The 14,807-nt window shown below is 41.7% G+C and overlaps 1 protein-coding gene across 1 annotated transcript in view; it reads right to left on the bottom strand.

The window, feature by feature from the left end:
- Emb (embigin) overlaps window positions 1-9,855 on the bottom strand; it is a 39,747-nt gene extending 29,892 nt beyond the window's left edge. Inside the window, 2 exon segments of the mRNA XM_090331962.1 lie at window positions 9,445-9,784; window positions 9,787-9,855. Of these exon segments, the coding sequence (XP_090188088.1) occupies window positions 9,445-9,784; window positions 9,787-9,855 (409 nt within the window).
- Window positions 9,856-14,807: the final 4,952 nt, after the last annotated feature.

The following is a 14,807-nucleotide window of genomic DNA, read 5'->3' as shown; positions in this document are numbered from 1 at the left end:
GCACGTCCCTCTAAAAACCAGTGTCAAAAAAACCAGCTTTGCATTTCTCCCACTCCTTTCCCTCAAAGTTTCCTGTCTGTTTTTATCTTGCTTACCATTCTCTTTGGACCTTAGGGTATCAAACTTAACCTCCTGCAAAAACTAACCCAATTCCATCAGACGAGTCATGGGGGAGAGAGAGCACTTAATATTGTCAACTTGGCTCTATTCTTCAAGTCTTCACTCAACTCACATCCTCTCCTTCTCCCTTCAACACACACTTGATTAAAAAAAAGGCTCCCATCAACATTCATATTCCTAGTGAAAATGATTCTTTTCCATATCTGAGCAGATGACTTAGAAACTGTATTAAAGAAAAACTACCACAGAGAAGTCAAGGCAAATGTCACTTGTTTATGAATGGGAATCCAGGACCAGATGAATGGGAAGGAACGAGCTGTCTGCATATCATCCGATCTGTGTATTTTGCAAAACATTTACATTTTGGTATCTTAGGGAAGAACCTCACTAGGATCCATCTTAAAAGAATCAAAAGGAACCTAAGTATACCTTGAACCAAAATTTCAACTAAGAAGTGAAAGGAATACGAAAAATAAAAACTACATAAGGATTTTACAGAATTCAAGAATACAGTAGATGTTGCATTCATTCATTCATTCGTTTACTTGTTCATAGTGAGTTTCAACCTCACATTAAAAAAGTAAGCACTCTACCACTTGAGCTATCTCCAGTCCTTTGGGCCTTTATTATTTTTCAAGTAGGGTCTTATGCTTTTGCCCAGGACGTGTTGCCACTGCCCACGTTCCTATTTCTGAGATTGAGTCTTGCTAAATTATTTTTTCACTTTAAACTGCAAAGATCCTCCCACCTCTACCTCCCAAGTAGCTGAGATGGTACAGTCATGTACCACCACGCGAGGTATATGTGGTTGTTTTTGCTGCTACCTGTAAAAGAATGCTAGGAAGAAATCTTTGAAAAATAGTTAAGAAAGGGATGATTATGATCATTTCAGGACTGCATGTTATGGTCAGTATTCATACGACATTCCTGAGTTGCCTCTTTTTTTCAAATGAATAAGGCTTCTAGTGGAAGCTAGCCATTTCCAACTGCTAGTTCATATATTAAAAGCATAATGATACATCTATAAGCCCGCAGCCATCTTTATGGTGGTATCCTAACATCATGTGCCCTTAAAAGCATTGGCCTCCATCAGGCTCCACTTACCACTGAACAAGCAGACCTCATGGGCAAAGAATCATCTGTAATGATTACTATTTTTGCTTTGGGACGAGATTCTTTCAGAGAAGCAATATATACAAATAAATGCCTTAGTGGAAAAGTAGGGCAGGGAGGAGTTTGAATAGTAAAAGTGAAAAGCTCTTTGTTTGGACAAGGTATTTTGAATTAAAAAAAAAAAAAAAAGAGACTGAAAACCTTATTGCTTTCACTGGGAGGACAGCTGGCTGGCAGAAAGCTGATTTAGCTAACATTGATGTGTAAAAGAAACTGGCAGAAGATTCGAGCAGAGGTGGTTTGAATATTTCCCTGAAAGGATTAAGCCGAGTCACCAAAAAAGAAAGATAAAATAGAAACACAGGAATTTTGTGTCCCAATCCAACTTTTCCTAGTAACTTGCTACTTGGAGTTTCAAAATGTCATCAGGTAATCTCAGTTCTTTCATGAAGACAAAGCTCCACCACATATATATTTCATTAGGGAAAAGACTAAGAACGCTGTATAAATGCCGTCCTGACGTCAAGATTATAACCCTCCCCCTTTTCTTGACAATTTACAAAAGTTTTGCACCTGGCTTTCTTTTACAGATGCAAAAATAGAGGCAAAGGCCAAAAACAGGAAAGAGTAACAAGCAATGGCTGTTCCAGAAGTAAGGCTTTCTTCCTACTTCAGGCAGAGATGGAGTATGAGAGTTTTGCAACCCATTCTACCTCTTAGGGTTTCTTGAGAAACAGCAAAACTATCTCTACTCTTTCACATTTACATATATTTCACATACATTTTGAAATCGACAAGATTTAGAGGGGCAATTTGTATCATTAACACATTGAAATTAAATGACATATATGTGTGGCAAGATCTACTAAAAATATGTAGAGAACATTTTCACACACTTTACTTTGGGGCTCTATGTAACTGAAGCAAATTGGAAGGTGAAGCTACTCAAAAGGCTGAGATTTGAAATCACTAGCCATTAGCAAAAGAATTCAAGGATAGCACCCAGGCCCTGAGTTCAAGCCCATAGTTTATCAAAATTGTTTTGAAAAGCCATTTAAACCATAATATGGCACAGCTATAGCTTTAAAAATATCCAGGTACAAAGTAAAGTAATGCTTATGAACAATATATTCAGAGTTGAATTTCTAGGTCCTAAGATAAACAGAGCTCCTATCTCTAGTTTGTTAAATGGATTAGAAAAGTTAAAAAGAAAGAAAAGGGAGGCAAGGTTGTTTTGGATTCCTGACATAATAACCAGAGAGAATTTGTCAAGAAAAGAAGAAAGAAAGTTTTTCAAAAAAATAAGTAATCCTGACAAAGCCACATATAAATCAGGCTTTGTAATAAAGAGACAGATAATAGTCCAGATAAGGAACTGCTATTTTTTTTAAATCATAGAACAGAATCTACTGGACAAGATAAGATAGCCATGTATAGATCAATTTTAAAAAGCAAACAAAAAACAAACAGCTGGGTGCTGTTGGCTCATGCCTGTAATCCTAGTTAGGAGGCTGAAACTTAAAGATAGTGGCTGAAGCCAGCCCAGGAAGAAATGTCCATGAGACCCTTACTTCCACTTAAAAAGCTGGAAATGAAGTTTTGGTTCAAGTGACAATTGGCAGCCTTGAGCAAAAAGCTCCCAGACAGTACCCAAACCCTAACTGCAAGCAAAATGTTTAAAACAGTTTTCATTAACAGCCCCCAAAACAAAGAAATATCCAGGCCAAGATGGCAATAAAACCATTTTCAAATGGCCCCTTCATCCCACAGCCCTGCTCTACATAGCAAATATTTTAAAGCATGAGGACTTCACACCCATCTTTACTGAAAACCAACACCCTCCAGCGGACTACTGGGGAAACATGTTTTAGGAAGAATACCCTCACGCTGCATAAAGCGTTGAAATCAGGAAATCAGTTATGGCTATTAGCTAGCTCACTGCTGCTAACCAACTCACAAAAGCACTTCAGATTTTAAAATCAAGCAAAATTCTCTTTCAGGTTCTCAGAAATGTGTAACTGGCTATAATCCCTCAGATTAGGGATACATTAGTTCTAATGACTTCAATAACTTGAAAAAGTACAAGGAAAATACTAAGATTCCTTAAAATATTTTGATAGGCTTGAATAATCATCTTTTCTCTTTTCCCTTGTACGTCAATGCACGTGTGCTAGCTTGTTTCTTCTCAGAGTTCACCTTACCCTGTGAAATATTTAAGTGATTATGCAAACAAATTATTCAACCTGCAGAAGATTACAATCTAGAACACATATCCTCTGCATATACAGTCTAGTCCTGTTGAAGCACAAGCATCGCTCTGGGGAAAAAGTACAAAGAACATAAACAGATGACCATCTTTTAAGGAGTGGTGCAGTTTGCTGCCTTGTTACATCAAGCTTTCTCAAAAACTGAACTTTTTATTTCTCTTCAAATAGTCACAAAACAGAAGTTTCAAGATCAGAACATGCTTCTCTGAGCCAAGTGAGAGCTGAATTACTGACCTGATGACCCATGTTCCTCTCAGATATTACTGTATGTCTGCTACGAAGAAAATATGCTCACACCATCCCAAAACCACATTAAAATCAGGAAGCCGGCATGTATGCACCACTACCTCCCCACTCCACCAACTCTGTCTCCTCAGGGCCAACCTTCTTCCCCCCATAGAGTACTAGGTAGCAAAAGATCCAGGTCAGAATCACACATTGCCATAAACTGCCATGCCTCTGGTTAGTTTCACTCTGGAACAGCTCCAGTGTCTCCCTACTCTGATCAACATTGGAAAGGAAAATCCAGAAGAGTGCTTTTGTAATATATTGTTTGTTTTTAAGGAGACACCTTTGGCAGAAATAGTGCAGAGGGCAAGCAGTCTCCTTATTATGTCCTACCACATGGCACAAAAATAAAAGTTTCTGTATCATTCTTGGCTTTTTCACTGTGCTTATTTGATGAAAGCAGTGTGCTTCTCTGCCATAATGTGACTTGTTCTCCCTCTGTATATATGAGAACTTGGTGGATCATTTCTTTGGAAGTCTGTAATGCTTTGTGTCTTGTCAAGCATTTCACTGATTTGATTCATTTCTCCCTATCAGCATGTGCTCATGAAGTCTTACATTATTCACTGGAGTATAATTCCATCAGCACTGTACTGGGAAACTAAGAAAGGAGGATTCTAAGTACAAGGCCACCCTGGTCTAAATGGCAAAACACGTCTCAAATAATAATAATAATTAGTAATAATAATAATAGCCATCCAGCAGTTTTCTGTTATCTGATGCTCAGTGTGTCTCAGCATTTTCAATGGGAACCCCTTCACATTGGTTCTTTTAAACATGACTCATCATTCCTTGTGTTTGCTGACACAAAGTGTTCCAGACTTTGCCACTCCACCCGTAAAATCAGCCATTTCTCCAAGATATCCCAGTTACAATTAGAACAACGGACCTGGAATCCAAGATCTGGGCGCTAAATATACAAATCACTTGGTGATCATTATTGTACCTCAGTAGACTGACCACACATGCACACTCATACACACAGATACAGCACTGATAGTGAAATACTATACATACACGTGTGTATACAATACCCATGATGTGCAGATGTTATGCATGCATTTCTACATACATAGGTTGGATTAGGTAAGATACTTTGTAATCATGCATTCACAGCAAGGGTTCTGATTAGCATTACAGAACTTTCCCCCACTGTAATTTCCTTCTCTGTAGTGGCATTCCTGAATTCTGTTCTCCTTACTTATTTATATTATATGGTCAGTCCCCTTGGACGGAACTAATCTCCCATAAAACTCCTCACCATTCATTCCTGTGCTGGTCAGCCTCTCCTTGATTGCTTTTTGAAGAGCCCCATGCCTGTGTGGGGGCCACACACTGCAGATCTCGCTGCTCCTGCACAGAAGCACTGGCCATCTCGCTCAGCTCCAAGTTCCAGTATCGACCATCCCTTTGCAGAAGCACCTTCTCACTGTGCTGAGGGTCTAACACGCCTCCCTGAGCTGGATGCTTTTCTCACCAGCATTTGGATGCCTCTGGCTCCACCCACCAGGTGAGAAACTTCCCTGGTCTGGCCTCCCCCAGTGCCTTATAGAAACTATTCAGGGAAAGATGGGAAGGAAAAGGAGGGTCAGGAAGACAAAGATCCAGTTGAACAAATAAAGGTTTCACACTGTAAGTGCCTTTAAGATAAAAATTGCTAGTGTCATTGGGCACCTGTGGCTCATGCCTGTAATCCTAACTCAGGAGATTGAGTTCTGAGGATCCACAGTTTGAAACCAGCCCAGGTAGAAAAGTCCTTAAGATTCTTATTTCCAATTAGTCACCAAAAAGGCAGAAATGAAACAATGATTCAAATAGTAGAGCACTAGCCTTGAGCAAAAGCATACTCAGAGACAGTACCCAGGACTCACTCTCTCTCTGTCTCTCTCTCTGTCTCTCTCTGTCTGTCTCTCTCTGTCTCTCTCTGTCTCTCTGTCTCTCTCTCTCTCTCTCTCTCTCTCTCTCTCTCTCTCTCTCTCTCTCTCTCTCTCTCCCTCTCTCTCTCTCTCTCTTTCTCTCTCTCTCTCTCCCTCTCTCCCTCTCTTTCTCCTCCAGTGTCTTCTACTGAGATGGAGACTAACACGGTAATCACAAACGTGGGCACTCAATAACATTCATTCCAACAACTATTTAATAAATAGGCAATTTCTGTAGGAAACTGGTACAAAGACAACAAAGATAATCACAGATGCAAACAAGCCATGTACACTGGACTTCAAGATGGTAATGTAGAAGCTTGCAAGTTTTCAAAGAATACACTGGACTATTCCAATTTGTTCCATCTAATAGTGCTGAAAATAATGCTGAAAGAATCCCATTTGAGTACTATTCTCCTATTTCTCTTACTTAATTGAAAAAGCCTTGGCGGACTTAAGGTGAATTCCTGGACCTAAATTTAGGCTAGGACTCAAACTGTCAGCATGTCCTTGAGCTCAACGGAAACATTTAGCTTCAACAGTTGCAGATATTCCTAGCCATGCCAAATTGTCTCAGAGACAACTAACCACTGTGTTAAAAAAAAAAAAAAAAAAAAAAAAAAAACAGGCTTAAGAGTCAGATTGACCAATGCTCAGTTTCCTGCTCTACTAACTAACCAAATACAGGTACTTGTGCGATACTTTAACCTGGCCCCAATTTTCTCATTTGGAAGCCAGGGACAATAAAATTGATTTAATCAGGCTAGAAGTTGCACAGTGTGGGGGCTGGCACACTATTGTTTTATAACAAATACAATAACATAGACCCATTTATTATTCAACTTTGCCCCCAACATCTTATCTCCAAGTAGTTCAAAACATCTACATAAAAACTATACAGGAGTAGGTTAGTGGTGGGGGAGGATTCTGGTTCAAAGCCCTCTAGCCAAACCAGTGAGATTCTATTCTGGTTCAAAGCCCTCTAGCCAAACCAGTGAGATTCTATCTCAAAAAACAAAGCAGATAGGATTACACATCTGTAATCCCAGCTATGTAAGAGGCAGAGATAGGAGGTTCATAATCCAAAGTCATCCATGGGCCCCTCCCTCAAAAAAAAAAAAAAAACTAAAGAAAAAGGGGCAAAAAGGTAGTGCAAATGCCAGAACCCTTTACCCAGTAAGCATGCAACCTTGCTACCCCCACTTCCTACCTATCACGTGTCATATTTCATAACTTCACCAAGTAGAGCTAAGAGGACATGACTTAACCATGCACATACTTTCCACTCTCCCATGCATCATGTATATTTACACTTACATTTATTCCACGGCTTCCCCCCACCCCTTTTACAAAGAAGCCAGCTGTGAGTTATTAAACCTACTGCCAACAGAAGAAGGAACTAACAGGCAACAGGTCATCTTAAGGAAGTGATTTTCAACCTGCTTTTATTCACATGGGAACTTGTGAAACCTACTAATGTCCAGCTAGGCACTGGAGACTCATGTGGAGTTATAGCTACATGGGAGGCTGAGATTGGAAGGATCATCGTTTGAGGCCAGTGTAGGCAGAAAAAAATCATGAGACTAGTTCTCAACAAGGAGCAGGATAAGGCAGTATACACCCATTATACCAGCTACAATCTAAAGTGTCACATAGAAAAATCTCGCCCAGATGCATCTTGGAGCATGAAGCAAGACCCCATCTCAAAAACAATAACCTGCAACAATCAGATCAGTAAGAATGGCTGAGTGGTAAGAGAAGAGTATCATGCTTTATATATAACTTATGTATGCTAAAAAAAAGAAAAAAGAAAAAAAAAACCTTAAGAGCAAGGAGTTTGGCCTAGTGGTAGAGTGCTTGCCTAGCAAGCACGACCCAGGTTCAATTCCTTGATACCACATACTTAGAACAAGCCAGAAGTGGTGCTGTGGCTCAAATGGTAAGACTCTAGTCTTGAGGGGAAAAAAAACCCAAGGACAGTGCTCAGGCCTTGAGTTCAAGCCCCAGGACTGGCCAAAAAAAGAAAAAAGAAAAACAGCAAAAATGAGGGCTTGAGGTGTGGCTGAGAGGTAAGAAGACATGCACTATAGTATAAAGCCAGAGTAGCAGCCGCCACAACCTCCTCCCCCATCCCCACCCCCACCAAAAAAGAAAATCTAACTAATGTCCTGGCGTCCAGGGATCCCAGGCCAAACAAACCAACCTTTTTGATGGCAGGATCCAAATACCACTATCTTTAGAAAAACAAACTGTTGAGAAGGGCGAGGTGGCTCCCACCTGTAATCCTAGCTACTGAGGAGGCTGAGATCTGAGGATCGAGGTTCAAAGCCAGACCCTAAAGTCAATGAAACTCTTATCTCCAGTTAATCACCAGACAACTGGAAATGGGGCTGTGGCTCAAGGACTGGGGCAGAAGCCTTGAGCTGAAGAGCTCAGGGACAGCGCCCAGGCCCAGAGTTCAAGCTCCAGCCCCAGGACAAAAGAGGAAAAACAAAACTGCTATGATTAACCCAGAATGCACTGATTCTCAAAAAAAAAAAAACAGTCTGGGGCTGGAGCTGGAGTCATGGAACACTTACCTGCCACACTAAAGGTACTAAGGGAGCAAGCAAGCAAATAAATAAGTACTATTGTTTAGGGAATGATGTGTGAGAGTCAATGACAGAAATACAGGGATACCCATAAAGTAGAAAATGATTTATAAAGAGTATGATGGAAAGGAGATTTGGATCAAGGAGATAGAGAGACCCAAGCAACTTAGAAGACTTTGTCCAAGTTCTTTCACAACTACTCCTTTTAAATGGTATGTACAAAATGTGAAGTCTTATTCTTTTCTTATCTTTCCTTCTTTATATGTTCAAAAATTCTACAAGCTAAACACTCATGGAAATAGATTCTCCACCAAGCCAGGCACTGGTGGCAGGCACCTGTAATCCTAGCTACTCAGGAAGCTGAGATATCAGGATAAAACTCTTTAAATGTTGCTGTGGCTCAAAGCCTTGAGCAAAAAAAAACCTTAGGACCAGTGGCCAGGCCCTGAGGTTAAGCCCCAGGACCAACACACAAAAAATAAAAGGGGGAGGGGGAGTCTGACACAAAAAGTTGCCAAGTAAGGAGTCAGGCAAAACTGGGGAGGAAAAAAAAAAAAAAAGATTGATCCTGTTTGTAATTAAATCCCTCGATCAAAATGTTTTAAGCAAGCAAAAAAAAAAAAAAACCCAGCAACTTTATTTTAAATGATCAAGGTGTATAAAGAAGACACATAGACACACAGGTAAGTTGGTCAAGCTTTGCTTAGTTGGTTGGGTGGTGATTTTTCCACTCGCCTCTAAAAACAAATCCTCAAAGCCACTGGTCAGGAGGAAGAAAGGTGATATTTGAGCCTTACGGTCCACTCAAGCCAAGGGAGTTGGCCTAGGAAGAATGTGACTTAGAAGCAAGCCATATTAGCAACGTCCCGGCGCTAACACCCTCTACCTAGGAAAACACCGGACCTTGCCCTAAACCCAGCGCCCCCCTACCTTGCCCGGTTCACCCCCTCGGAGCTGCGCGGTCCGAGGATCCCCAGTCCCCAAGTCGTCTCTCCACGGGTAACCTCCGCCCAGCCAATAAGAGGCCTCGGCTCCCCACCCGCCAGCATCCCCGCGCCTCCCACCACCGCCCGAATCCGGGCGCCCGCGATTCCCTCCGCACGCGCGGGGGTCGGGAAGCGCGCGCCCCGATCCTGCACCCGGACACACCTGAGGGGTCCCCCAAGCTGGGGCGCGCCGCCGCCAGGACGCACAGGAGGAAGAGCCCAGCGAGCGGCGCTCGGGTCGTTCCGGGGCCCCAGAGGCCCGTGAGCGCGTGCATGGCGCCGGCAGGTCGCCTGTTGTCCGGATGGAGGTGGTGGCTCCCCGGCGGTGTGCCTGGTCTGGAGTCACCCGGGTACTGACTGGTAACCCGGAGCCGGAGGCTGATCGCGGGAACCCGGCTTTAAAGGGAAGACGCAAAATGGGAGGGGCCGGGCCGGGCCGCCCTCTTCTCCGACGACGCGCACCGCGCACCCCTGGCCGGCCCTGCCCTGCGCCCGGCCCTCCCTTATCAATTATGCAGCCCGCAGCCGGCTGCGGCAGGCGCGCCGGATGTGCGGTGCCACCTCCGCGCTGCATCCTCTCCAGCCTCCGCCCTCTGCGCGCTCCCCGCCTCGGGAGAGCGCGACGCCGGCCAGGTGATGTCTGTCCCTTCGCCTTGGGTAGAGCTCCCGGCCGACTACTGGGCGCATCCATGGCAGGCAGGTCCCCTCCCTCCCCTGGGCGGGACAGGCGAGAGAAAGAGGACACTTCTCCCCCAAGACAGTTCTGGACTTCTGTATGAGACTGGATTCTTTCTGTGCGACTGGAAGACACCATCCTGCCGCCCTGCGTCTTTCCTCCTGCAGTTTCTCAGCTCTACCAACTAATCAGCCTCTTCTCTAAGTCTCTGAAGGTTTAACCGGGTCTCTCCGGAATGAGGCTTCTGGGTCCTTAGGCCCCATAGGTTACCTGTTTTTATTTTCCCGTTGTAAGACTTTTCCAGCAGCCAACAAGAACTCAAGAAAGCAAAAACAAAAGCTGCCTGAAGGACACACTATAAAAACTTCACAAACATGTTGACCTTTGTCAGACTCCAACACCGTTGGCCTGGAGTTTAGAAATTCTTTTTGATCCCATTAAAATAGAATGAAACTATTACTTCATTGGAAAAGAAATCTTAAGATAATTATGTAACTGGGTGGTAAGATTTGATGATTCACAGGATGCTTTAACACATTTAATAAATTTATATTGTTCTTTGGTTTTGTATAGTTCAAGCTGTCCTCAGACCCCTGGCCTCCAGCAGGTCTCTTGCTTTAGCGCCCAAATCGAACACAGTTTTTATTTTAAAATATTCTCAAGAACTAGGCTCTCTCTCCCTCTTTAAAGGTCATGCTTGATACATTAAAAACAGTTCCTTGCGAAAGGAGATTTTGCGTAATGAACTTTTGTTTTCTTTTAAATTCATGTGCATATTTAAAATATTCTTGTTTATGGGTTAATAATATAGGGGTAAAACTTTCAGAAAATATATAGATTATATAAATTGATATTAAAATATATATAAGACAGAATTTATCTAGCAACATTAAAAATGGGCCACAGACCAGGCACTGTGTGCAAAACAGGATGCATAAACAGTAAGGAGCTCATACACATGATAATGAACCTAGAAAGCTGTTTGTGACTAGCTCAGAAAGTACAGTGATTCAACCATTCTCAACAGAACCTTCGCAGGGTGCCATGGCCTGCACCTGCTTTGCATCCTCTGGTGTCTGTAAACATTTCCTATATCTTGGGAGGATGTTACCAGTAAGCACTTATCAAAACAAACTGAACTCTGACTAAGCTTTTCCAACTAGCCTTATAAAATCATTAATCTAAAGCCACCCTTCTTTAAGTGAGTTGACCTCATTTAAAGAAAAATTACCTTTCCAGTTGAATCAGCCTGTTTGTGCACAGGAAATGGTGACTTGCCTAACTTGAGACTCATTCTCGCTGTTATTCTTGTTCTTGGAGCACAACAGTTGAGAAAGAAACATTTCTTTGGGGTTTGAGCTCAGGATCTCAAGCCTGCTAGGCAGTCTTAGCTTTTTTGCCACATTCTCAGTCCTACAATTCGAGTTTGGCTAAACACTTTGAAAGTCTTTTCATCATGATTACAGTCTTACACTTATTTTCTATTTTTAGCTTTATCTTGCTTTCTAAAATGTTCCCTATTGGATTAAAACTAGCATTTTCCTATAGTTTTTTCTCACTTTTCTATTTTAAGTTACCTTTTCCTTGCATGGTGAACGGAGAGGGAAAGAGGGTCTAATATCTCCTCTGTTTCAACTAGTTGACTCTCACTCCTCCCATAAGAGACAACTTAAAAGATACTTTTGTTGGGTCTGGGATGAAAAGCTTGGCACCCACTCCAAACACACACACTTTTGAATCTCTGCCCTTTGATGTCCTCCATTTTCTCCACCTTTGACTCCAGAAAAAACAGATCTGTCTCAGATAAACATCTTGTGACTAAAGGCAAACTGCCCTAGAGATCAGCAATGCTGTCTTTATATCTTGTGATAAAAGGCCAAATGCCCCCCAAAGAAGAAAAACAAAAGCTACAGACCACCTACCTGCAGGGCCTCCGGAGACAAAGACTGAGATAATAGCCAACCAGGTCACACCTGTGCCAGGGACTGCAGTATCTTTGTACGCCCTTCTACACCCTTCTCAACCACTCCCTTCAGTTCTATTGAATGTAATGGCAATATTTGTACCACCAACACCTGAAGATGTACTAAAGCTCTGTGTTCAGATGGTTACTGTGTCATAATTATCCTTTGTACTTCACTGTGTGTTTTTGATTTTATTTTTGTATTTTTTTAATTTGGCATATAGGTGTAGTGGCTGGTCCTAGCAGAGGTCTCCTGGAGTTGGGGCAAGAGATCTAAAACATGGGTTTCAATGGCCCTATTGAATGAACAATGGTAACAATGTGTTGTTTTCTCTCACATTAAAGTAACAGTGTGTGAGCTTCCTGAGCCAGACCTCAAGAACTTACCCCTTCCTGTCCCTTGAAGCCTCCTTCTTTGAGCATAGCTGCCAGGTAAATAGCACGATCACCCTGAGACTCCCATGCTGTGAGAAACCACAACTACAAGGAGGGCTCTGTTCAAATAAAATTAGATCACATTCAAAAAGAAATCCAAGAGTTTATTGTGCATACAAAAGAACAGTTTGTGAACTGGACAGACTTCAGCCCCTTTGGCTCTCCAGACATACAGTACAGTTTATAAAGCACGCATGAGGAAGTACATTGATCTGTATTGTGATTGGCTATTAAAAACATGCCCTCCTTTTATTGTGAGCAGAGCTAAATAAGCTTACTTGCCCATGACTAACCTGTTCAACCTTAAGATTGTCCTGACAAGAAAGAAATGCTGTTCCTGACATATTGTTTCAGTTGGTAGGGGTAGAGGTAGGCCCAGATTTTGACAATATTTTAACATCTTACTCTTCCTTTAGATCCCTCTTTCAATTGGACTGAGGTTGTGATCATCTCTTAGCTTCTTTCTGATTACTTATTCTTCTTTTGTGATCATCAGGAGGTCTGAAAATTTAAAAACTGAATTAAGTTCTTCCAAAGATTCAAATGTATGGCTGTTTTCATTGTTTAATTCTGTGCAGGTCATTCAGTGTCTCAGACACTGCAGACAATTAAGACTCCTCAAAGGCCACATTGCACATCTGATGTCATCAGTAAGACCAATGTACAATGCCAAGAGTTTGAAGAATACCCTAGGCCAAATGTCCCAAGGCAAGATTTAGTCGACAAATTGTCAATTTATTACAATTTCTTGGTCAGAAAAAATATCTGTATCTGACATTTTGAAAGGGGGAAGGAGACTTCCAAGCTGAAAAAAATTTAGAGTAAAAAGGCTGACAGGAGCTACTCCATTTTGAGAAGTGGCAGTAAGCTCTCTGATCTTGTTCATAGCCATCTCCCTTATCTGCTCCTAACCAGAGGTCACTTCCTAAAAAACTCTGCTTCTGTGGAAGTGGCGCTTGGCTCAAGGAATAGGGGTGGTAGCCTTGAGCTGAAGAGTGCAGGGACAGCGCCTAAGTCCAGAGTTCAAGCCCCATGACTGACAAAAAAAAAAAAAAAAAAAAAAACCTCAGCTTCTGTAACATTTTGGAAAAACTGTGCTTGTTCTGCAGTTTGAGATCAGCAGCAAATTTTTTTTTAATATTTTTATTGTAATTAATAAAAGGGTTACATGATATTTGCCAGATAGAAGGTGCATTAATTCACATACATTGATACCCTTTCACATGTCTTGGTCCCCATTACCCTTCCCTCCACCCCCATCTTGGTTTTCCCCCTTCCCTATCCAATTTCAAATAACCAAATACAAATATATCCAATATATCAGATAACAAAGTGAGATACTGTTACAATATGAGATAACCAAGGGACAGCAAAAGAGATGAGAGATAACATAGTACATTAAGAACAACAATCATTCATTATATGGCTTTTGTTTCAATATCCTAGAGGTCCTTTCAATTACCTTCATACTATATGGCCTTATGTATCAAGGTTTTTCTCTATTGCAAATCTCTGCTAGTAGAGCCCAAGGTTTCTACTGATTATGACGAATGAGGGAAACCATTGAGCCTATGTTCCTTTGAGTCTGGCTTACTTCACTTAATATGATTTTTTTCTAAGTCTTTCCATTTCCTAACAAATGGGGCAATGTCATTTTTTTCTGACAGCAGCATAGAATTCCATTGTGTACAAATACCACATCTTGTTGATCCACTCATCAACTGAGGGACATCTAGGTTGGTTCCATATCTTTGCTATGGTGAATATGCTGCAATGAACATTGTTGTGCTAGTGGATTTAGTATGTCCTAGTTTCTGGATGGTTGGGTAAATGCCAAGTAGTGGAATTGCTGCGTCATAGGGGAGCTCTATGTTTAGCCTTTTGAGGCACTGCTATACCAGCAACAAATCTTAAAAGTAACACCTGCTGTGTGGTTTTTGCTTCATAAACCCCATCTTAACAGGCTGTCAGGGTCACAGTCTGTGCTGTGCCTCTGGCTGGTCAGACACTGAACTCCAATAAAGCGTCTTCTTCCCAATTTTTGATCTCTGTGGTGGATTCTTTCATGGACCCCATAACATTTCTAAATCTCTATAATAGGAAGTATGCATGCTTTCCCCTGTGTTTTTCAATAAGGACTCCCATACTCTGTTTCACTTATGTAAACTTAATGGGAAGGATTTAAAATAACTGGAGAGGATTGTGCAATGCACATTTGCTTCATTCTCATGATTTACTTCCCAAAGAGGAGGTTTCTCAATGTTGGTTTTTGTCAGCTCATGGGGCAGAGAAAAACTAGGGATACAGGACCAGCAGTATTCTAAAAGTCCAAGGAAGCTTCTGTGTTGTCATCATCACAGGTCTAGGGTAAATTGGAATGGCATTAATCTTTACTTCAAGCAGACAGGCTCCTTTTATAAGTAAGACATCATTTAGATAATGTTTGATTTCT

Source organism: Megascapheus bottae, chromosome 4 (assembly GCF_031878675.1).
Source record: "Megascapheus bottae isolate mThoBot1 chromosome 4, mThoBot2.hap1, whole genome shotgun sequence".
NCBI lineage: Eukaryota > Metazoa > Chordata > Mammalia > Rodentia > Geomyidae > Megascapheus > Megascapheus bottae.
The sequence above is the reverse complement of the archived record's forward strand: the minus strand, read 5'-3'. Positions and strand labels throughout refer to the sequence as shown.